The following is a 25,259-nucleotide window of genomic DNA, read 5'->3' as shown; positions in this document are numbered from 1 at the left end:
TATTTTAGTGTCACAGTGAAGAAACATTTACAGCCAGGGCGGAAATAGCGGCGGCTTTGCACATGCGCGATTCATTAGAAGTCTGGCGCGGAGAGAGGAGAGGAGAGCCCCGCCCCCGCCCCGCCCCCCCGCTCTGACTGGCTGTGAGTGGTGTGGGGCGGCTCGCGCAGCACCTGCAGAAATGCACGCGCTTTCATTCCCTGAGGAGATTTCAGTGTGTGCGCGTGCAGGAGGCTGTGAGGCGCCACAGCGCCATTTTCTGTCTTTAAACGCTTTAAAAATGGAGATTTTTTGGTGATTTTGTGTAAATTTTGGCAGCTTTTAGTGAGTCTGTGCTGTTAAAATCACTGTAGCGTCGAGTGTTTGTGTGTATTCGGTACATTAGTGATGTTTAAAGCTTGTTGGTGCCTAATGCTAACCGGTTAGCCTGTGGGAGTAGAATGGTGATGTATGATGGAGTGCAGTAGCTTTACATGGTGAACATTTTACAGTCTCTCTGTCACTAGTATTGGGAGTTATTGCTAAAGATAATATAGTTCATAAATCTGAATGAACTGAATCTTGTGTTAATTATTTTTATTTCAGTTGTTTTCCATGAGTGTGAATGTGTATGAGGAGAAAATTAGTAGCAGAAGTGGAGTAAAGTCTTTAACCGAGTTTATAAAACACTATAAAGCACAAACAAATCTCCAAACTTTTATTGCCTGCATTTTCATTTCTATCATTACAATGAGCTCTTTATGAATCTTAAAGATACAAAACATGTTTTCCTTTTCACTGGATATCAAGTCAATTATTCTTGTTTCTGTGCTTTAATTATATTTAAAACTTCCAATCAAATCCATTTTAGTAAAATGTAGAGCTGCAACTACTGATTATTCTGATATTCAATTCGTCTGTCAACTATTTTTCATGAATTGATTAGTTGTATTAAAAATGAATAAACAATATTTAAAATATATATTTGCAGCATTTTAATCAGCTCTAGTACAGAACTCTTTCTGAACTCGGCTGAATTAAATAACAGTTCACTAACTACAATACAACCTTCCTGACATTTATCAGATAATCTCTAACAGGATCGGAATATTATCAAGTGCTCACATCAGCCGAATGAGAGTCAGACTCGCACAAGGTGATGGTATTATGTATAACCCCGTTTTTAAAAAGTTTGGACACTGTAATATATAAATAAAAACAGAATGTGATGATTTGCAAATCATGGAAATGCTATATTTCATTGAAAATAGTACAAAGACAACATATCAAATGTTGAAACTGTGAAATTTTATTGTTTTTTGAAAAATATACACTCATTTTGAATTCAATGCTAGCAACATTTTTCAAGAAAGGAGTGTGTTTACAGTACCACTGTGTTGTATCACCTTTACTTTTAACAACACTCTATAAACGTTTGGGAACTGAGGAGACCAAGTGCTGTAGTTTTGGAAGTGAAATGTTGTCCCGTTCTTCCCTGATATACAGTACAATTTAATTTGCTCAACAGTTCGGGGTCTCCTTTTGTCATGTTTTTCGTTTCATAATGCACCAGATGTTTTCAGTAGGAGACAGGTCTGGACTGCAGCAGGCCAGTTTAGCACCAACTCCTTTACTCTGAAGCCATGCAGTTGTAATATGTGCAGATTGCAGTGTATCTTGCTGAAAGAAGGAAGATCTTCCCTGAAAGAGATGTCATCTTAATGGCAGCATGTTGCTCTGAAACATGTTTATCTCATTCAGCATTAATGATGCCTTCCCAGATGTACAAGCTCCCCATGCCATGTGCACTAATGCCCCCTCATACCCTCACAGATGCTGGCTTTTAAACTGTGCACTGATAACAAGCCGGATGGTCCCTCTCCTCTTTAGCCTGTAGAATGTGGTGTCCATGATTTCCAAAAAGAATTTCCAATTTCTCTTTGTCAGACTAGAGGAGAGTTTTCCCCTTTGCCTCAGTCCAATAAAGTAAAAGAGCTCAGGGCCAGAGAAGGCGGCAGTGTTTCTGGATGGTGTTTGTATCTGGTTTTAACTGGGATTTGTGGATGCAGTGATGAACTGTTTTCACAGACGATGGTTTTCAGAAGTGTTCCTGAGCCACAAAATGGAACTTAATGTGTTGTATGAAAACTGAAACTTGCAAATTAGATAATTTGAGCTTTATGAGGTGCTGCACAGAATTGTTACCAAATTATAAAAGAATCATTATTATCGTTGTAATGCTGGAGTGAGTGTTTATACAGGATAAATTGTGATGCATTTAACTCAATTTCATTTCCTGACGTCAGTCTCGAAGAAAATTTGTGTGGGGGTTTTGTGTGTGTGTGTGTGTGTGTGTTTTCAGATGGACATTTCAGAAAACCTTCTCTGCTTTCTGGCTGTGGTGGTGAAATCATCTGCTGAACTGCTGCTGCCGTGGAGAGAAACAGAAATAAAGACAAAAGCATCATAAGGTTGTCTCAAAGTTGGAAAAAGGTAAAGGTGATCGTTCATTAATACATTTTTAAGCAGTATTTTAGTGAAAGTATTTTGGTCAGGGGAGCAAACTGGCTACAAAAATGAATCAGGAATAAATAAACCTCTGAGCTAGTCCTCATGCTAATGTAATGCAGATCAAGTAATCAAGTTTATTTTTTAACGGGGCATAAAGGCATATGGCTGTTGCTGAGCAAGTAAACACTAAATATTGTGTTTCTCCAGCAAGAACAGCTCCACGTACCATGTGGATGGATTTCGTTGAATTCCTCCTTACAGAATTAACCTCGTTGGATTTTGTTCAATTTCTTTTAAATGAAGTCCTAAGGAAAGGTACAAATATTAGCCCCACCCTTAAATCACCATCAGTCCACCCCTACACCTGAACATCATTAAATTTTCATACAAATTGAGTTGTGTGAAATGTTAGAAATTTGCAAATCTGAGACCGTATCAGTTAGAATGTCTGGGTTTTAATTCCATTAGAGATAATCATTCATTTTTACTGTAAATGAATAACTTTAAACAATGATGGACAGATGAAGCTTCATGAAACACTGAAGCTTTCCAGCTAATTGCGTTGAAATGGTTCATTTCTTCAGGCTTCACTTGTTCACTCGAGAAACCTGCTGGTCAAACTATTAATCATATAATCATCTAGACAATACACAGGCTGGTGCACAGCAGTTCATCAAACCAGGCTGATATAAAGATACGTTCGTAAGTATATTCTAAATATCGATATTTTGAAGAATGTTGATTTTCTGGAATTTCTTTTCCTCCTTATACACATCTGTTTGTCCCAATTGTGTTTTGAGGTATGTTTTAAAAGTATAAGTCGTTTTGCTGATGTTTCTCAGAACTAACTGGAAGTGACTGTTGTAATGTGTGTGTAAGGTAAACCCTATTTTGAGTGCTTCTCATTGTAGGAGGTTCACGAGTCTGACTCACGGCGCATAAAACTGGATGCTATAAATCTTACAAAGTCACAGGATCAGTTAATTTTTCAGTACTCCACTCAGTTATTGATCCTCTGCTTGTGTAATTTTGTGTAAATGTGTGTTCCATGGGTGGAAGTCGTCTGTCCCAGAATAAAACTCCTCACGAATGCATGAACAGTCACGGATTGGGATACTACGTGCAGCCTTTCATTGACAATTGATCAGGATGAATGGAGGGTCAACCTCAGTCTAGACCTTTCCTTGGAGATGGTTCTTTTGACGAAGGTATTTTGTTAAATGCTGGTGTGATGATAGATGTTAGAGTAGGAGATCCGACATGGGATTAGAACTATATTAGACATGCTAATGTTGAGAAAGTGGTGCGATCAGAAACCTGACTGAGATCTTGCCCATATCATCTGTTAATGCATGTGTGTTGACTTCACTTTCTTAGTAAACTCAACCGTGTTATGAAAGAAAGAAAGAAAGAAAGAAAGAAAGAAAGAAAGAAAGAAAGAAAGAAAGAAGCTTAATTCATCACACACTTGTGAAATTTCCTCTCTGCATTTAACCCATCTCAAGCAGTGAACACACACATGCACACACATGGGAGCAATGAGCGCACACACATACCCAGAGCAGTGAACAGCCATGCTAACAGCACCTGGGGAGCAGTTGGGAGTTCGGTGCCTCGCTCAAGGGCACCTCAGCCCAAGGCCGTCCCATATTAACCTAACCGCATGTCTTTGGACTGTGGGGGAAACCGGAACACCCAGAGGAAACCCACACAGACATGGGGAGAACATGCAAACTCCACACAGAAAGGGCCCCGCCGGCCACTGGGCTCGAACCCAGAACCTTCCTGCTCTGAGGCGACCATGCTAACCACTACCACCGTGCCGCCAATGTTCTGTTCATATCTGTGAGTTTTATTCAGCGCTCCAGCCCTCTGCAGAATAACTCATATACGGAAGCAATGAGTGCCTCGCTGCAGTCGCCATCAGTCCCGCCCATGAGCCTGTCTCTCAGCCAGCTCTCCGTCATGAAAAGAATGTCAAAACTTTTGCAGTCTGCACGAAGCAACTGCTGAAGCTGTTTAACTGCTAAACTGCTCAAAGCAAACTGTGACACGTTGAGCGTATGTTTGAACAGCTAACCAGGTTTCTGAAACATAAATATGAGGGCAAGTCGAAAGTTCTCAGACAGATGTTATAATTTCAAAAGGTGTGAAAAACATCTCATCTCATTATCTCTAGCCACTTTATCCTGTTCTACAGGGTCGCAGGCAAGCTGGAGCCTATCCCAGCTGACTACGGGCGAAAGGTGGGGTACACCCTGGACAAGTCGCCAGGTCATCACAGGGCCTACACATAGACAACCATTCACACTCACATTCACGCCTACGGTCAATTTAGAGTCACCAGTTAACCTAACCTGCATGTCTTTGGACTGTGGGGGAAACCGGAGCACCCGGAGGAAACCCACGCGGACACGGGGAGAACATGCAAACTCCACACAGAAAGGCCCTCGCCGGCCATGGGGCTCGAACCCAGACCTTCTTGCTGTGAGGCGATAGTGCTAACCACTACACCACCGTGCCGCCTGTGAAAAACATCCCCCAGAATTCTACAAAGAAGGAATTCTCTGATGGAAACACCACTTGCAGAAGGGTTTAGACTTAAATGGAGGATATGTCGAGAAATAACTTTATTTTCATGAACAAAGATTTTTTTTCAGCTTGTCTTAAAACTTTTTGACTTCCCCTCGTATTAAAATTTTAATCTGCTTCTGATCTCTCCAAAGTAACAGGTGTTAAAAAATACCAGAATGAATCCTGGACTGCTTTCTTGACATGTTTTAAAACTGGATGGGATGAACATGCACCACTGTCAGAGCTGTTACGGAAAATTAATCAACACCTTCTGACCAATCAGACCAGAGAACTGTATTGGATTTGTTGCTTTATTTTATTGAAAATGGAAAGAATCACAGACAGGTCCGGTTCACAGAGACAGATTTATCATCATTATTCACACAGACAATATATGACATTAAAAGAGATGTTTTTTGGAGGAAAAAGTCAGTTGTAGGTTTACAGTGATTTTCACAAACACATATTTAAGACACTGTAGAGAAAAACAAACTGAACAATGTGAACATGTTAAGTTTAATTCACACAATATATTTATGTGAAGTGTGTGGGTTAGATGCACATTTCAGAAACTCTTCTCTGCTCTGTGGTTCTGGTCCTGAAATGATCTGAACTGCTGCAGCTGTGGAGAGAAAAATAGAAACATGAAAACACCATCCTTCCAAGGGCAGACGCAGCTGCTGCATGTGAGAGGATTCACTCTGTCACAGCAAGGCTGCAGACACAGCACCCTGAGGCATTTATCATCATTTCTGGGGACTTTAATCACGCTTCCTTGGACTCTACTTTGGCTGCTTTTTACCAGGCTGTGGATTGTCCAACTAGGAACAACAGAACCATTGACTTGCTGTATGCTAATGTGAGGGATGCATACAGAGTCACACCCATCCCTCCACGAGGGAAGTCTGACCACAACCTGGTTCTTCTACAGTCAAAGTACACCCCCCTGGTCCAAAGGCAGCCTGCAACAACTAGCTCCATCAGGAGGTGGTCCCCTGAAATGGAAGATGCCCTCAGAGACTGTTATGACACCATGGACTGGGATGTGCTGCTTAGCCCACACTGTGAGGGCATAGAGGGGCTGACACACTGTCTGATGGATTAGCTCTACTTCTATGCAGACGTGGTCTCCCCCGCTAAGACTGTACGGTGTTACCCTAATAACAAGCCAAGGGTAACACAGGAAGTCAAAGCTGTCCTCAACAGGAAGAAGGCCGCCTTCAGGAGCAGGGACAGGGAGGCAATGAAAGCAGCACAGCAGGAGGTGAAACGCTGTGTGAGGGAAGCTAAGGACAGCTACAGGAGAAAGGTGGAGCAGAAGCTGAAGGAGAAGAGCATGAGGGAGGTCTGGGAAGGTGTGAAAACCATCACAGGCCACAACACAAAGGCCAGAGTCATTGAGGGGACAGTGGAGAGGGCGAACGAGCTGAATGAATTTTTCAACCGTTTCAACCCCCCACCCTCCCCCTCACTGCAGCCAGCTCTCCTTCTTCCCTCAACACACCTCCCCCCAGTCATCATAGCAGCCCCCTCCTCCCCCTCCCCCCACCTCAACACAGACTCTTCCATGCATTACTGCAGACAAGGTCAGAGGCCAACTGAAGAAGCTTCACCCCATAAAGCAGCAGGCCTGGACAAGGTGTGTCCCCGACTACTGAAGACCTGCACTGCTGAGCTGGGTGAACCAGTCCAATGCATCTTCAACCTCAGCCTGCTGCTAGGGAGAGTACCCACCCTCTGAAAGACATCATGTATTGTTCCAGTTCCCAAGAAGAACCGACCCAGCGAGCTGAATGACTTCCGACCAGTGGCACTCACTTCACATCTGATGAAGACGTTGGAGCGGCTCTTCCTCAGCCTCCTCAGACCCCAGGTGCAACATTTCCAGGACTGTCTGCAGTTTGCATACCGGGCAGGTGTTGGTGTGGAAGACGCCATCCTCTATCTGCTACACCCAGCCCACTCGCATCTGGATAAGGGAAATGGCACAGCGAGGATCCTTTTCTTGGACTTCTCGAGTGCCTTCAACACCATCCAGACCCTTATGCTTCAGGACAAACTGAACAGGATGCGAGTGGACCCCTGCCTGGTCACCTGGATCTCCAGCTACCTCACCGACAGGCCGCAGTAATTTTTAAATTTGGATTTAAAAATACAACACACAGAAGATGGGGACATCAAAATAAAAGTACACAGAAAACCCACACATACCGACCAATATTTAAACTGGACTTCCGAACACCCCATAATGCACAAAATATCCGTAGTTAGAACATTACATGAACGCACAGCAATAATTACAGATCCACAGGACAAAGAACAGGAGGAACAACATATACAACACGCACTGAAGGCATGTCAATATCCACAATGGGCAATATCCAAAGGGGCGGAACAGGTTAAGAACAACAAAACACAGAAGAAAGAGAAAAAACAAACTAACAAACAAGAACACAGGGGAGTAGTTACATTACCGTACATTAGGGGAATAACTGAACGCATTCAAAGAGTAATGAGGAAACACAACATTAACACACCTGTCAAACCACACACAACACTCCGTCAGATCCTGGTTCATCCCAAAGACAGAATACATCCGGACAACAGATGCAACACCATATATGAGATTCCATGTCAATTATGCAATAAAACTTATATTGGGGAGACAGGAAGGAGTTTCAACACAAGAAAAAATGAACATAAGAAAGAGTGCGAAAAGGAGACAGCTACAAGACAAACCCGAACAATAAAAGAAAAGGCACAACAGGAAAATTATGTCAGCTATAACAGATCATTGCAAAAGGGAAAATCACATTATGGACTGGGGGAATGCCAGAGTCATCCGCACAGAAGATAACAAACATCAGCGCTGGATCAGGGAGGCCATGGAGATCCGTAAGCGAAGCTCGAGGACCATCAACCGGGATGAGGGAGCATACATGCTCTCCCATAGCTGGAGTGACATCTTGCAGGGGACGAACAGACAGTATAAGGCGTGACCGACCTGTCAAACCAGACAGGAAGGCCACGCCTTCAGAAACAGCAGCTGATAAAAGATGCGTCACCAATAACATCCGGTGACACTCTGAGGAAGACGGAAGTTGTACGTCGAAACATGTCAGGTAAACAAACCCAAAAATTAGATGTCTGATAAAAAAGAAAAAAACAAAAACTAACTATATTTAATATAAGACATAATGAACGTAATCGAAAGAAAAAGTTCTGTTTTTTCTATTCTATTCTCTGTTTATCCTATAATGATGCTCCTGAAATTTTAATTTCCCTGAGGGAACCCTCCCAAGGGGATCAATAAAGTTATACCTAATCTAATCTAAATATGACCTTAAACATCATCAGATTTTCACACAAGTCCTAAAAGTAGATAAAGAGAACTCAGTTAAACAAACGAGACAAAAATATTATACTTGGTCATTTATTTATTGAGGAAAATGATCCAATATTATATATCTGTGAGTGGCAAAAGTATGTGAACCTTTGCTTTCAGTATCTGTTGTGACCCCCTTGTGCAGCAATAACTGCAACTAAACATTTGCGGTAACTGTTGATCAGTCCTGCACACCGGCTTGGAGGAATTTTAGCCCATTCCTCCGTACAGAACAGCTTCAACTCTGGGATGTTGGTGGGTTTCCTCACAGGAACTGCTCGCTTCAAGTCCTTCCACAACATTTCCAGTGGATTAAGGTCAGGACTTTGACTTGGACATTCCAAAACATTAAATTTATTCTTCTTTAAGAATAAAGTTAAAATAAAGTGCTTAAGGTAAAAAAAAAAATTAAAAAAAGTGCTTAGGGTCATTGTCTTGCTGCATGACCCACCTTCTCTTGAGGTTCAGTTCATGGACAGATGTCCTGGTCCTGACATTTCCCTTTAGAATTCACCGCTATAATTCAGGATGCATTGTTCCATCAATGATGGCAAGCCGTCCTGGCCCAGATATAGCAAAACAGGCCCAAACCATGATACTACCACCACCATGTTTCACAGATAGGATAAGGTTCTTATGCTGGAATGCAGTGTTTTCCTTTCTCCAAACATAACACTTCTCATTTAAACCAAAAAATTCTATTTTGGTCTTATCTGTCCACAAAACATTTTTCCAATAGCCTTCTGACTTGTCCACATGATCTTTAGCAAACTGCAGATGAGCAGCAATGTTCTTTTTGGAGAGCCGTGGCTTTTTCCTTGCAACCCTGCCATGCACACCATTGTTGTTCAGTGTTCTCCTGATGGTGGACTCATGAACATTAACCAATGTGAGAGAGGCCTTCAGTTGCTTAGAAGTTAACCTGGGGTCCTTTGTGACCTCGCTGACTATCACACGCCTTGCTCTTGGAGTGATCTTTGTTGGTCGACCACTCCTAGGGAGGGTAACAATGGTCTTGAATTTCCACCATTTGTACATAATCTGTCTGACTGTGGATTGGTGGAGTCCAAACTCTTTAGAGATGGTTTTGTAACCTTTTCCAGCCTGATGAGCATCAACAACACTTTTTCTGAGGTCCTCAGGAATCTCCTTTGTTCATGCCATGATACACTCCCACAAACATGTGTTGTGAAGATCAGACTTTGATAGATCCCTGTTCTTTAAATAAAACAGGGTGCCCACTCACACCTGATTGTTGTCCCATTGATTGAAAACACCTGACTCTAATTTCACCTTCAAATTAACTGCTAACCCTAGAGGTTCACATACTTTTGCCACTCACAGATATGTAATATTGGATCATTTCTCTCAATAAATAAATGACCAAGTATAATATTTTTGTCTCATTTGTTTGACTGGGTTCTCTTTATCTACTTTTAGGACTTGTGTGAAGATCTAAAGATGTTTTAGGTCAGATTTATGCAGGAATGTAGAAAATTCTAAAGGGTTCACAAACTTTCAAGCACCACTGTAAATAACTTAGCATTTGTATCCAAAAAAAACTGTTTACTTTAGTATTTGCAGGCAATACAAACCTGTTTATGTCCCACTGAAAATTTGATGTCCGAGTTAGCTCCATGAATTCTGAAATGAGTGGGGCAAATAAGTGGTTTTGAGCAAACAAACTGTCCTTAAATATATTTAAAAAAACAAATTTTATCATCTTTGCGGGAAAAAGTAAAAAACACTGTAATAAAAATGCCAAAATATATATTGACAACATACACAGACACGCTTCTTAGGTGTTTTAATAGATGAAAAACTTGCATGGAAAAATCATGTTGAGCTCATTAGCAAAAAGATAGACAAAAATATCGGAATAATATGAAAGGTTGGAAATTTACTTTCACAAAAATTATGATTCTATACTACACCTAGATTTGCCCGTACCGAACATACTGTAATATTATATGGGCAAGCACTTATCCAACAACGTTAAAGCCACTGCTCTTACTACAGAAACGCTTTATTAGGATCACTTCAAATGTGTCATATACATTCCCTTGAACAAATTAGTTTCATGACTTAAAAATATTAACAATATACAACATTAACAAATTACAGATTAGTCTTTTTGTTCACAAAATCATCTGTGGAAGTTGATATTTACCAGCACATTACAGAGATAGCATTATATATAACTCAGATATCCTCAAACACAACACAAGACAGTCCAATAACTTAAGACCGATTCGAACCAAATCTAATCAGCGACAGTTTAGTTTAATGTATAGAGAACCCTTTGGATGGAATAGTCTAAAAAAAAAATTACAAAACAGTACGTCGCTGCCCCTTTTCAAGAAGCAACTGCTAAAGGAAATCTTGAATAATCCAGCTACAAAATTACACTGATCTCTTTCCAAATCCTTGTGATCGATTAATTGTTCATAATTGACGATGTTTTCATGCTTAATTTTAGTTTTGTTCAGTAAGTTGATCTGAAGCTTATTCCTATCATTTTACTCAGCAAATCGATGTCATCATTGTTATTTTACCATGAATTCATGTATTTGCTTGTAGCAAATTATATGTTTGTTTCCCCGGCTATCTATTGATCAATTACTTTAATTATTAACTTTTTTATGCTTTATATAAGTTGACCTTAATATTGTCATTTTTATCTTAATAAGAGGAGGCTCTTGAAAAACCATCAAGTTTCAGGCCTCCCCTGCATGTCTTAGTATTTGGTATATTTTGTTAAGCCAATTTTGTTCTTGTATGTGCAATAAACAATAAACACTGAGCGTGTTCTAGTCAATATTCGTTAGTCATAATGAAAAGTATGTCGTGATTTCACAATGTAAATATTATTCCTGTGCATTAGATAGTTTACATAGAAGATTCTTTGTTTATCATTGCGATGGTGAAGACCGCTGAGCGAAAATGTGTGTAATTAGACTATACACCTACTGTATATTGCACAACTTCTGGTGAACAACCTCTCGATTCACGATCATACTGCGCAGTTTATTTTGTTGAGCAAGACAGTATACGGTTCTTTTTCACTGTGGTGGGGGGCGTGGCCAAGTGCCAGTTGGTGAGTGGAGCACGAGCCCGGTGAAGGTGGTGTGTGTGTGCAGTGTGAATCTCTGTCCCTGGCTGAAATCACATCGGTGCAGTGACACAGTTTATTTTGAAACTGCTGAAAAGCATGTTTTGTGTTAAGTGACAGTTTAAAAAATAAAAACGAAAGTGACATTGATCCCGCCTGCCTGTTTCAGTGTCCACTAGATCAGCGAAGCCGTTACATTCATCTTTTTGATTTTTGTGTTTGCTGACATTTATTATTTTGGTCCTGCGTTTCCTTTCCTTCACAATACAGAGTTTTTTCTTCCCACTTTCCGTTACTATGGTCGGTCCTCCATTGTTCTCTCAGGGTACAAATTTGTATCCCACAATGGGGAAACCCCACCACCTCATGCACGACATAACATGTTGGATAAGGTCACGGTGAGGCAAGAAAAAAATGGCGGAGAATTTAGGGCCACGTGGCTCTAAATTCATTAATTGTTCTTTTAGGGGAAAAAAGTAATAAAATTTGAAGTCTGAGTGTCGAATTCAGTAGCTTTCAGTCCACTAAAAAAATAATTGGGTGTCAGGGAAAATTCTTTTTATGGCCTAAATTAGAAAAATCTGAAAGGCAGTCTACCTTTAATTATTATACATTTATGGTGGTGTAGTGGTTAGCACGGTCGCCTCACAGCAAGAAGGTTCTGGGTTCGAACCCAGTGGCCGGTGAGGGCCTTTCTGTCTGGACTTTGCATGTTCTCCCCATGTCTGCATGGGTTTCCTCTGGGTGCTCCAGTTTCCCCCACAGTCCAAAGATATGCAGTTAGGTTGACGTGGGGCGGCCTTGGGCTGAGGTGCCCTTGAGCAAGGTACCGAACCCCTGACTGCTCCCCGGGTGCTCTGGGCTGCCCACTGCTCTGGGTGTGAGTGTGTTCACTGCTTCAGATGGGTTAAATGCAGAGGATGAATTTCACTGTACTTGAAGTGTGCATGTGACGAATAATAATAATAAAACATTATACGTTTTAACTTAAATATTAAAATGAGTGTTTTTGTGCAGCTGGATTGTGTTCTAGTGAAGCAGACGACTGAGCAACAACGTGGCAACATGCAGGAATTTTACAGAAAACACTACACACTTTTATTCTCGATCACACAATCTCACTGTAGAACCAGGAGACCAGTAGAACGCGAACCCAGAAACTTTGTAGACCCCAAATCCAGCGTATAGAGGCTGAGTGAATGTGGTGTGGACTCTGTGGAGGAGCTTCATTGTGTAAGAGACGCTGTAGAAGGACAGAGTTCCTGCACTGTGATCCACATACACTCCTATTCTGGAGGCTGATGGAACTCTGAGATCAGTCTTAATGTTGTCGTGATAGAAAGAGAGAGAAGAAGAAGAAGAAGAAGAAGCACACCGCAAACTCCAGGACTGATTGTTGCCTCCAAACCCACACTCATTAACCCGTCCTTTCCTGCTGATGCCTTTATATGAGACTGCTATGGACACACCACCATCACCGCTCCACTCCACCTCCCAGTAACAGCGTCCACACACACTCTCCTTACACAACACCTGCTCCCAGGAATCAAATCTCTCTGGATGATCAGAGAAACGCTGCTCTCTCCCACTGTCATTCACCGCTCTGTTCTTCTCAGACAGAATGAGGTGACGATGTGCCGTGTTGGGATCCAGAGTCAGATAACGGAAATCTAAAATAAAAGAGAAAAACCAAACTGAACAATGTGAACATGTTGGGTTTAATTCACACAATATATTTATGTGAAGTGTGTGTTTGTGTTAGATGTACATTTCAGAAACTCTTCTCTGCTCTGTGGTCCTGAAATGATCTGAAATGCTGCAGCTGTGGAGAGAAAAATGGAAACATGAGTTTGTGTAAAAGATGGAAAGAGTTTAAAGTGATCCAGTCAGTTTATTCATTTTAAATCAGTGTTTTAGTTCAAAGTGTCGGGTGAATAAAGTGTCTGCAGAAAAGAAAGCAGGAGCATCGCTAAGAAATAACACATCACTGTGTTTCTCCAGCAGGAACAGCTCCTCTTACCATGTGGAGGGATTTTGTTGAATTCCTCCTCACAGAATTCCTCGAGTCTCTTTTTCAGATCTGAGAGAGAATTCCTCACTCCATCAAATGAGAGATGTTGATGGACAGTGACACTGGATGTGCGAAAATCTGGTCCGATAAGTTGAGGAGACTGACGTCCAGAAGCTAAAACCTACAGAAAGCAAATGAAATGTAAAACCCACTTGTGATGTCAGACAGGGACATTTATTGTTCCCTTAATGAGAGGTGTTTTAGAGAGTGTGTGAGGAACAGCTGGCTCTGTAGATCAGACAGTGAGTGTTACCTGGAGGAAATGGATGTGATCGTGTGTGTGTGAAAGCTGCTCCAGCTCAGTGACTCTCCTCTGAAGATCAGCAATCTCCTGCTCCAGTTGCTCCAGGAGTCGTTCAGCTCGACTCAGTTCAGCCTTCTCCTGATCTCTGATCAGCTCCGTCACCTCCCAGCGCTTTTTCTCCATGGAGCTGATCAGCTCAGTAAAGATCCTCTCACTGTCCTCCACTGCTGTCTGTGCACTGAGCTGTTAGGACACACACACACACACACACACACACACACACACACACACACACACACACACACAGGATGTAAAGCTCATCTATCATTCCCTCTCTTACTGGGACTGTAAATTACTCGTTGTCCATGTTGTGTGTGTTTCTAGGAGCAGCTCTGTCTCTGCTCACTGCTCACCTTTATAGTGTTCACAGCCTGTTTCAGCTCCTGCACCTTCTTCTGCTTCTCCTGGATTCTCTGCTGGGATTTCATCTGCTCCTCCTTTAACTCACTCTGAGGACAAATAAAATACATTCAGCTTTTTATACAGTACGAGCGAACTGGTTCCATATTAATGTCAGTTCAAAGTACATTCATGTTTCTTACAGCTGTGAATGTTATGTATTGTGTGTGTGTGTGTTTTTTGTTGTTTTTTGGCAGTGTGGGTGTGGTCAAGCACCAGTTAGTGAATAGAGGGCGGGGCCAGGGAAGGTGAGTGGCAAAGTGATCTCACCTGTTGGTAACTGATGTGTGGGTGTCTGTTTTGCAGGAATGACAGAGTCATGAAAAAGAGGGGGAGAGTGAAGAGGTGGTCGTCTCCCGACTGGAGAACATGTATGTATGTGTGACAAGACATAATGTTAAAGCTGAAAAGCCAAAGTGACAAATAAAAGAGACTGTGTTCAACACCATTTCCTGCCTGTCTTCACTTCAGTATTCCACCCACCTCAGGGACATATAACAGTGGTGCCGAAAGCCAGGAAGACTGACGTTAACCACCAGTGGAGTCCTCCCCACTCAAGAATGTCACCTATGCCCTTGCTGCCACCCAAGAAAGCCAGTACCAAGCCCTGATCACCCTCCGCAAGGAGCAAGAGCAGCGCTGAATCCAATCACAATGTTATGGAAGGACCTGAAGCGAGCAGTTCATGTGAGGAAACCCACCAACATCCCAGAGTTGAAGCTGTTCTGTATGGAGGAACGGGCTAAAATTCCTCCAAGTCGGTGTGCAGGACTGATCAACAGTTACCGCAAACGTTTAGTTGCAGTTATTGCTGCACAAGGGGGTCACACCAGATACTGAAAGCAAAGGTTCACATACTTTTGCCACTCACAGATATATAATATTGGATCATTTTCCTCAATAAATAAATGACCAAGTATAATATTTTTGTCTCATTTGTTTAACTGGGTTCTCCTTATCTACTTTTTGGACTTGTGTGAAAATCTGATGATGTTTTAGATCATATTTATGCAGAAATACAGAAAATTCTAAAGGGTTCACAAACTTTCAAGCGCCACTGTAGCTGAATGAACACTAACCCCACCGCCACGCCCCAAAATCTAGTGAAAAGCCTTCCGAGAAGGGTGGAGCTCATTATAACAGCTTTGTTTGTTTGTTTTGCCAAAATATTCTCTGCGTGTGTGAAATGTTGAAATGTTGAGTAACTGGTCTGACCAGATTACGACTCTCACCGAAGAGAGATTTAACACTGTTAACCAGAACACATACAATTTTAATCAGTTTTTACAGAATCCTTCTGATTGATTTGGAGGTGGAAGATTTTACATTGTACAGTGTCTGTGAATTCTTTTATCTCCATTTTAAACCCTGAGGTCACCCAAGAGTGTCCCTTTTGTTCTCCGAGAGAAACTGTTTATGTCTTTTTACATTGCTTCGGGTTGCAGTCACTGTTTTATTGGTTGGGGGACATTTTAAGATCATTTGATATGAATTTTACCTTTCAGCTTTTTATTTTTGGTTTTAAATATGTCCGGAGAAACAAATCCATGTGTCAGCTGGTTACTGTTAACCCTGGCCAGGCCAAAATGGCAATCTACTGAAGTAGAAAAAACAAAATGGCACAAAACACAGACTGTGACCCTGAGAGAATTCTGTCCAGACTAACTAATTACAGAGTTTTGATTGATTTTAATTTTTTTAAGAGTATGGGTGATATGGAAATGTTTCAGACAGTGTGGTGTTGTGAGGAGGCTCTGTGCTCGGTAGTGGAAGAAGAACTTTGTTTTACACAAAACCTGCATTGCAGAATCACTGCAATAACTTAACTCACACTGTGCACTGTTATATTTAACCGAATTTATTTAAAATGCTTTATTAAATATTTATTTATTAATTCACATACATTTTATTATGTAATGCTACTTTTGTAAAAAATAAAGGATCATAAAAAGTAAAAAAAAAAAGTGTTTGTGTTTTCACCTGCCTCGCCCTGTCACAGGCGTTGGCTGACATGTTCACTAACTGGTTTGACCAGATTACGACCATCACTGAAGATAAATTTAACACTCTGTTCACCAGAACACATACAATTTTAATCAGCTTTTACAGAATCCTTCTGATTGAGACACACATTGAAATAAAACTTCAAATCATATCACTGACTAAAGCACCTGTTTCTAGATGGGAAACTATAATTAAGATGATTTAATTCTGGAAAGATTTCTAGTTCTCACCTGTCTCTCAGCTCTTTCTGCTGCGGCTGTGACGGTGTCGTGACCTTTGTGATTTTCCATCATACACAAATAACAGATGCAGGTTTGATCAGTACGACAGTAGATCTCAATCAGCTTGTGATGTTCAGAGCAGATCTTCTCTTGGAGTTTTGCTGAGGCTTCAATTAATGTGTGTTTTTTCAAAGTAGGGTCTTCAAGATGAGGTTTCAGATGAGTTTCACAAAATGAAGCCAAACACATCAGACAGGACTTGACAGCTTTGTGCTTTCTCCCGGTGCAGAAATCACACTCCACATCTTCAGGTCCAGCATAACAGTGAGCAGGAGAAGCAGCTTGGACTTCTGTCTTCTTCACTTTCTCCACCACTTCATCCAGCATGTTGTTTCTGGATAGAACAGGCCTTGGAGTGAAAGTGTCTCTGCACTGAGGACAGCTGTAGACACCCTTCTGATCCTCCTGATCCCAGTGGCCATTAATACACACCTTACAGAAACTGTGACCACAGGAGATAGCCACCGCATCCTTCAGGAGATCCAGACACAGTGGGCACCTGAACTGGTCCTGAGAAAGCTGATCTACTGAAATACTGGCCTCGGCCATTTTCCTGAAATCGCAATGAGAAAGAGATCAGTTTTGTGTTGTCTGAAAGGAGTGACTTCCTTCTTCTGTGTGTGTGTGTGTCTGTGTGTATGTGATAGAGGGGAGAGAGAAAGAGAAAGAGAGAGAGAGAGAGAGAGAGGAGGAGCACAAACACAGAGAGATCACGAACACTCCTCTATTAACCATTTCATCTCTCTTCAGTACAGAAATATAACCGCACTGATTAGGATTAATTTCATGAAATACACACGGATAATGATGGCCAGATGAAGCTTCAGGAAACACTGAAGCCCATCCATAACCGCTTATCCTGTGCAGGGTCGTGGGTAAGCTGGAGCCTATCCCAGCTGACTATGGGCGAGAGGCGGGGTTCACCCTGGACAAGTCACCAGGTCATCACAGGGCTGACACACAAAGACAAACAACCATTCACACCTACGGTCAATTGAGAGTCACCAGTTAACCTAACCTGCATGTCTTTGGACTGTGGGGGAAACCGGAGCACCCGGAGGAAACCCACGCGGACACGGGGAGAACATGCAAACTCCACACAGAAAGGCCCTCGCCGGCCACGGGGCTCGAACCCAGGACCTATGACTCTCTGATGTTTAATGAAATTAATATCTAATAAAGAATAAGAGCTGATATCTGTCAAGCCAAAATGACCATTCATTTATTTCTAAAACGGCTACAAACAAGACGTGTGTTATTTTGCAGTTTGTATCTACAACCCATAATGATGTAATATTACTACTGATACTACAAATCTCTTTTTTACAGTTTTTCCACACAAATGAAGATAAACAAACCACTTAGTGACCTAAAACCCTGATTTAGAACAGTGTGTGTGAGGGTTTCTGAAATATATGAGGGTGCAGATCTACTGAGAGCTCTGTAAACTTGTCCGAGAGTTCACAGTAAGAAGGTCCGGGTTCGAGCCCCGTGGCCGGTGAGGGCCTTTCTGTGTGGAGTTTGCATGTTCTCCCCGTGTCCGCGTGGGTTTCCTCCGGGTGCTCCGGTTTCCCCCACAGTCCAAAGACATGCAGGTTAGGTTAACTGGTGACTCTAAATTGACCGTAGGTGTGAATGTGAGTGTGAATGGTTGTCTGTGTCTATGCGCATGTTTACATTAGACAGTATCAGCGGATCATCAGATTAACGTTTTTAAAACGATTAGTGTGCACACAGCAACACCAATACACGATTTGCGTGCACACAGCAACGCCAATACACGGATACGCTCGGCTCCGCAGGCATCCTGCGCTCCAAATCACTCTGCCCTGAACAGCGAGTGCCCTCTGGAGGGTGTGCACTCCGGCCCTGCGCAGCTCACAGAGCGCGCGAGTGAAGTGCACAAGCCACGATTCGGGACTGAGCCGCTGTGTGTGTGATCCCAGCGCATATCACTTACTACTTGCAAGTGGAAGGATGGCAAGCCTAAAGACAATCATAACTACACAATGGGCAGTATTTGCATCATTATTTGGAGTATTTTCATACTTTTATACTCTTTAATGAAAGGTGATACAAGGCGGAAGTCCGCGCCGTTTTTCAGCAGTCGCGTCACATGACCAACGCCAGCGAATCAGGAAGGTGGATGTCACAGTGACGTTGTCCAATGAGACGCCAGCTAGAGCTCAGCACAGCGTATCCGCGTATTCTCAATGTTTACACAGCACCGGAGCTGACACGATCTGGATTGAATACGTGGACGCTGGCGGATTCCCGTTTCCCGGCGTTTCCAGGCGGTTTAATGTAAACGGACAGTGCATCCGCGAAGAAAACGAGACAGATACAGTCTAATGTAAACGTAGCCTGTGTGTCAGCCCTGTGATGACCTGGTGACTTGTCCAGGGTGTACCCCGCCTTTCGCCCGTAGTCAGCTGGGATAGAATCCAGCTCGCCTGCGACCCTGTAGAACAGGATAAAGCGGCTAGGGGTAATGAGATGAGATTAGAATGTGATGATTTGCAAATCTTGGAAACTTTATATTTCATTGAATATAGTACAAAGACATCATATCAAATGTTGAAACTGTGAAATTTTATTGTTTTTTTTTAAAATATACACTCATTTTGAATTCAATGCCAGCAACATATTTCAAGAAAGTTCAAGAAAGTGATGTCCATGATTTCCAAAAAGAATTTCCAATTTCTCTTTGTCACATAAGAGGACAGTTTTCCACTTTGCTTTAGTCTAAAAAAGTAAAGGAGCTCTGGCCCAGAGAAAGCAGCAGTGTTTCTGGATGGTGTTTGTATCTGGTTGTAGCTGGGATTTGTGGATGCAGTGATTAACTGTGTCCAGAGACGATGGTTTTCAGAAGTGTTCCTGAGCCACAACATGTAACTTCATGTTGTATTAAAACTGTAACTTGGAAATTAGATGATTTGAGCTTTATATGGTGCTGCACAGAATTGTTACCAAATTATAAAAGGATCATTATTATAGTTGTAATGGTCTAGTGCTGTGGTTTTCAAAGTGGGGGCCACGGCCCCCTGGGGGGCCGTCAGGTGGCGCTAGGGGGGGCCTCAGAAAGTTGGAGGGACGATAACAAAAAATTGCGAAAAAAATATATTTTCAAATAATTATTATTAAATTTATTGTAATTAGTTTTTTAATCATTATTATAAAATATAATTATTATAAATAATAATACATCATATCGAAACATTGTTTGCCATGCTCATCTCTCCGATTGCCTGTGACGTTGCAGTTTGCGCCATTTATCAAGCTGCTTTGCTCCTCAAGCTAGCGTATTGCTAGCGCAAAATAGACAGGTTTTTGAAGAAGAGATCGAAGGAACAAACCAACAGCTCTGCGAGGCACTGGTCACAAAAAGGATGGATAACGAGGTGAATCAGGTACTACAGGAGGTTATACAAGTAGTGAATTTTATTAAAGCCCGTCCCATGAAACACAGACTGTTTACCCTGCTTTGTAATGAGATGAGCGCTCATTTTGAGGGGCTGTTGCTTCACTCGAACGTGCGCTGGCTGTCACGGGGTGCAGTTTTGAACCGTGTCTATGAACTGCGGCGGGAGGTTGCAGAGTTCCTCTCATCTGAAAAGCATCAGCTGGCAGATCGGTTCACCGATGCAACCTGGATCCGCAAACTTGCATACATGTCAGACATTTTCCAGCATCTAAATGTACTGAATCAAAGCATGCAAGGACATGACATGTACATACTCCAGGTGCAAGACAAAGTGCGTGCTTTTTCCAAAAAGATCATGCTGTGGTCAAACAAGCTCCAGGAGGGAGTTACAGAAATGTTCCCACTACGTACTTCACCAGGAGCTGCTGTCATGTGATGATTTGGGCTCCGTCTCTCCATTGATCCAGTCCCACCTGGAGCACCTCCAGGGATATTTCAAAGACTATTTCCCTGACCTCGAAAACACACATTTAAACTGGGTTAGGAACTCCTTTGCCCCCGGTGTTGGTTCTAGTCTGGACTTAAAGTCAGAGGAGGAGCTGATTGAGATGACAAACTCAGGGGATTTAAAAATGGACTTTGAGGCTCTTCCCCTGTCTAACTACTGGCTACATGTAAGAAAGGACTATCCCAGCTTGGCTGACAGGGCATTGAAATGCCTTCTCCCTTTTGTAACAACCTACTTGTGTGAGTCTGGCTTTTCAACTTTAAAGGTACTCAAAACCAAACATAGAGCACGTCTACATGTGGACAATGACATGCGTATGGCACTGACAGAGATTAAGTCCAGGGTTGACAAACTATGTAGGAGCCACCAAGCCCATCCCTCCCACTAGTGTAAACCGTCTGTCACTCCCAGACACGCACACACACACACACAAAATTGAGAGTGGTTTGATTTCTTTTGTGCTGTTCTTATCAACAGTTTGTTGAAAAGTTTATTGTTCAGTGCGAAAATATTTGTGTTGAAAACATGTTAGTTAATAATATTCTTATGCTAAACAAATGTAACAATTATTGAATATTGAATAAAAGTAAAAGAAAACATTCTAAAAGTTGATGTTTCTTTACATATTTTGTAGCATTGTCTGTGGATTTGCAAAGGGGGTCCCTGGCCAGAAGCTAATGCTGTTTGGGGGGCCTTGGCATGGAAAAGTTTGGGAACCCCTGGTCTAGTGAGCGTTTATACAAGATAAATTGCGATGCATTTAACTCAAACAATTTCATTTCCTTAAGTCAGTCTCGAAGAAAACTTTTGTCTTTTGTTTGTGTGTGTGTGTTCAGATGGACATTTCAGAAAATCTTCTCTGCTTTCTGGCTGTGGTGGTGAAATCGTCTGCTGAACTGCCGCAGCTGTGGAGAGAAACGGAAACAAAGACAAAAGCATCATCAGGTTGTCTAAAAGTTGGAAAAAGGTAAAGGTGATACAGTTTGTTAATTCATTTTAAATCAGTATTTTAGTGAAAGTATTTTGGTCAACGGAGCAAACTGGCTACAAAAATGAATCAGGAATAAATAAACCTCTGAGCTAGTCCTCATGCTAATGTAACACAGATCAAGTAATCAAGTTTATTTATTGATGGCTGTAACAGTTCCTGATGTGGGTGGAGCACAGAAGCACGGCAGGCGAGAGTTGATGTTCACATACATACATTTTATTGTCCTTATTTTGGCTTTTCAGCTTGCTTGCTTGCTTGATTGATTGATTGAATCATTCATTCATTCAGTCAGTCAGTCAGTCAGTCAGTCAGTCACACACACGTGTTGGGGCCGGGGATCCCCTTTTCTCTGCTCTCCCCCTCCTTCTATGCTCAATCCCTGTGACAAACAAACAAACACACCCACATACATTAATGGACACCAGGTGTAATGATTTAGCCACTTACCTTCCCCGACCCCGCCCTCCATTCACAAACTACAACTTCGCCATGCCCCCGTTGCCACATACCCCCACTGTCCGACTCAGGCCGGGGAGCCGTCTGACCTGAAGCAGACTCCCCCTGATGGGACAGGGAGTCCGCCACCACTATCTGTGCCCCCAGCCTGTGGACCACCTCAAACTTAAACAGCTGGAGGGCGGGTGATCAGCACATTGGTATCCTTCATGCGGTGGAGCCACTAGAGGGGGGCATGGTCTGAACAGAGAGTGAAAGAGTGCCCCAGCAGGTAGTATCAGAGGACAAGGACCGCCCACTTGATGGCAAGGCACTCTTTTTCGATGGTGCTGTACTTTCTTTCACGCATCGAGAGTTTATGGCTGATGTACAGCACGGGGTGCTCCTCACCCTCCACCTTCTGGGACAAAATGGGCCCCAGCCCTCTGTCTGATGTGTCAGTCTGTAAAATAAAGGGGAGAGAGAAGTCAGGGGAGTGCAAAAGTGGCCCCCCACACAGTGCAGCTTTTACCTTAGAGAATGCCTGTTGGCACTGCTCCGTCCACTGGACCGGATCAGGAGCCCCCTTTTTAGTGAGATCAGTTAAAGGGCTGGTGATGTCTGAATAATTAGGTATAAACCTACGATAATAGCTAGCCAGCCCCAGGAACTGTCTCACCCCCTTTTTGGTCTTGGGCCTCGGGCAGGCCGCAATTGCTGCAGTCTTGTTAATTTGGGGACGCACCTGCCCATGACCCAATGGAACCCCAGATACCGTACTTCCACCCGCTCAATTGCACACTTTTTTGGGTTAGCTGTGAGGCCCGCTCGCCTCACCTCATAGTCGACATCCCCGACTCGCCGTGTGACCTCGAAGGGTCCTTTCCACTTCATGATTAATTTAGAACTTGACGTGGGCAATAATATGAGTACTTTGTCTCCTGGCATGAACTCTCTAAGGCACATGCCCCTGTCATACAGACGGTTTTGACGTTCTTGTGCCTGCCGCAAATTTTCCTGGGTTAAGTGCGTGAGTGTGTGGAGTTTTGTGCACAGGTCAATTACATGCGTCCTCACTTACAAATTTGCAAATTATGTTCTTGAGTGTTTGGTTATATCACTCCACTAAGCCATCCGTTTGTGGGTGATAGACACTGGTGCGGATAGACTTAATCCCCAGTAACCCATACAGTTCGCGCAGTGTACATGGCATAAACAGAGTGCCTTGGTCTGTCAGGATTTCTTTCAGAATCCCAACCCGGGAGATAAAGTCTCATCTCACGACTGCTCTCACAGGAAATTCCCAAGGGAATCCCCAAGAGATGGAGGAGAGGCAAGGTGCTCCTCACTCCTTGTATCACTTTGACACAGTGCTGACGTAGACGGCTCTGTGACAGCTTCCCCAGTCAATGCCACACTGGGAACTTTCCGTGACATATTTATGCAGGACCCATCTCTCAATTTGAGTTCCATTAATTCTTTAAACCCTGGCCAATCAGTTCCCAAAATTACAGAGTGGGTGAGACGAGGGTTAACCCCCACCTTAATTCTATGCATTTGGTCCCGGAATAAAATATGTACGGACACTAAAGGGTAATTGTGAATATCCCTGTGCAAACATAAAACCTTCACCGCTTGTGCTCTCCCCATTGCCTCACCTTGCAACAAGCGTTGGTGAATTGAGGTCTGATTCCAACTGGAATCCACCAATGCGTGATATGTATCCTCTTGAACACTTACTGGTATGTGACCGCCCGATCGGAGGCGGTCTCTGGCACATCGGGGATCCAGATCACAGCTCCCACCTCCCTGGCAGAGCTCCAACTCTGGAGATGCTCCGACTCCCCACCGCACCAGCACACCGGCCAGGCTTTCCCTCTGCACTGGCATTATGGGAGTCACTCACCTGAGGAGGAGACAACACAGACACGGAAGAGGGAGATGGGAAGACACCATGGGTGCAACGGGCCAGTTGGGGAGGAGCCAGCCGCCGCCTCCATGGTAGGGGAACGGGGTGGGGAGGGGAAAGAGAGCCGGGAGGGAGAAGAGAGAGTGAGCGGAGAAGCAAGGAGAGATGCCTCATCGGCCTGCCATTGGAGCTGCCTCCAGATGGTCCTCCGCCAGCTCGATGGCTCATCCCAGCGACGCCGGGCGATGACACTGGACCCATTCCACTATTCCTTCCAGAAGTCAAGAGATGAACTGTTCCAGTGCCACCAGATCAATGATCTCATTGGCGTCAAGATCATCCACCCTCAGCCACCACCAGCAGGCGTCCCGGAGTTGCTGGCCAAATGTAAATGTCCGGCCAGCCTCCTCCAATGCCAGCGTTTGGAAGTGCTGGCGATGTTGTTCCGGGGAGCGTCCGACCCGCCACAGGATGGATTTCTTCAGGTCAGCATACACCAGTCGGCTGTCAGCAGGGAGCTGCTGTGCTGTGAGCTGTGCTTCACCAGTCAGGTGCAGGAGGAGGCACATGGCATGCTGCTCCAGCGGCCACCCCCACGCCTTGGCTGCTTGTTCGAAGAGGGCAAGGAACGCTTCCAGATCATCCTGCGGGCCCATCATCATGAGGGTGCCGGTGCGGTGATGGTCGATGTCCCTGCTGACGCAAGCAGATGCCATAACTCATGGTGATCTTCCTGCTGGGCCAGCATCAAGGCTTCGAAGCATTGCTGTGGCAGCAGGGGCATGGTCAAGCGTCGGTCTGTGACCAGAGGGCAGAGTCAGGGAAGGTAAGTGGCAGAATCACTACACCTGATGTCAATTAACCTGTGTTTGTGTGTCTTCCCCAGAGACCGTGCCCTATAGAAGGAGAGAGAGAGCAGTGGAAGGGAGCTCTCTCCCCAACCAGATGACTAATGTGTGTGTGCATGTCTGTGTGGCTGGGAGATTGTGTTCAACTGAAAAGAGTCACAATAAAGAGTTTTGACAACTCAGTTCTGGCCTGCCGTACTTCTGTGCTCCACCCACCCACTCAAAGTCCTACAGTGGGGCCGAAACCCAGGAAGGAGCACAGAGGACAACAGCCCCATGGAGTCCTCCCCCTTCGTGGACCTGATCCACACCCTCGCCACGGCCCAACAGAGCCAGCACCAGGCACTGGTCGCCCTCCAAAAGGAGCAAGCGCAAAGGTTTGAGGCCCTGGTGCTGGTGCAACAGGAAGATTGTCAGGCGTTCCGGCACCTCCTCTCGTCAGCGGGGTCCACCACCTCCACCGCCGCAGGCCCTCCCCACCTCACCCTAACAAAGATGATGACCATGATGACCCCGAGCAAGCA

At 43.6% G+C, this 25,259-nt stretch overlaps 1 protein-coding gene and 1 long non-coding RNA gene across 6 annotated transcripts; one reads left to right on the top strand and one right to left on the bottom strand.

Moving 5' to 3' along the window:
• Nucleotides 1-214: 214 nt before the first annotated feature.
• Nucleotides 215-16,265, top strand: LOC132879550 (uncharacterized). Of its 5 annotated transcripts, none has more exons than XR_009653843.1 (7): nt 215-476; nt 2,342-2,472; nt 2,698-2,805; nt 3,075-3,192; nt 3,550-3,698; nt 14,642-14,706; nt 14,807-16,265. It is a non-coding gene; the product is annotated as an uncharacterized LOC132879550 (long non-coding RNA). The 5 variants fall into 5 exon arrangements; XR_009653842.1 differs by having other exon boundaries at nt 3,550-8,186; XR_009653845.1 differs by lacking the exon at nt 3,550-3,698 and having other exon boundaries at nt 215-324.
• Nucleotides 10,242-17,258, bottom strand: LOC132877834 (tripartite motif-containing protein 16-like). The gene is made up of 6 exons (XM_060913621.1): nt 16,570-17,258; nt 14,290-14,385; nt 13,886-14,119; nt 13,582-13,753; nt 13,330-13,383; nt 10,242-13,231 (listed from the first exon to the last, which is right to left on the bottom strand). Exons 1-6 carry the CDS (start codon nt 17,167-17,169, stop codon nt 12,660-12,662), a joined length of 1,728 nt encoding a protein of 575 aa, XP_060769604.1. The 5' UTR covers nt 17,170-17,258; the 3' UTR covers nt 10,242-12,659.
• Nucleotides 17,259-25,259: the final 8,001 nt, after the last annotated feature.

The sequence above is a fragment of the Neoarius graeffei genome, chromosome 2 (genome assembly GCF_027579695.1).
Source record: "Neoarius graeffei isolate fNeoGra1 chromosome 2, fNeoGra1.pri, whole genome shotgun sequence".
NCBI classification, from domain to species: Eukaryota; Metazoa; Chordata; class Actinopteri; order Siluriformes; family Ariidae; genus Neoarius; species Neoarius graeffei.
Note: the sequence above shows the minus strand (reverse complement) of the source record. Positions and strands in the feature narration are given on the sequence as shown.

What these genes read in the sequence shown, in the direction of transcription:
- LOC132877834 (XM_060913621.1), bottom strand. Translation starts at nt 17,169, where the DNA reads ATGGCCGAGGCCAGTATTTCAGTAGATCAGCTTTCTCAGGACCAGTTC. An exon ending in CAGAAAGAGCTGAGAGACAG is followed by an intron (nt 14,386 to 16,569) that starts GTGAGAACTAGA and finishes ATTTGTCCTCAG; the next exon opens with AGTGAGTTAAAGGAGGAGCA. An exon ending in CAACAAAATCCCTCCACATG is followed by an intron (nt 13,384 to 13,581) that starts GTAAGAGGAGCT and finishes TTCTCTCCACAG; the next exon opens with CTGCAGCATTTCAGATCATT.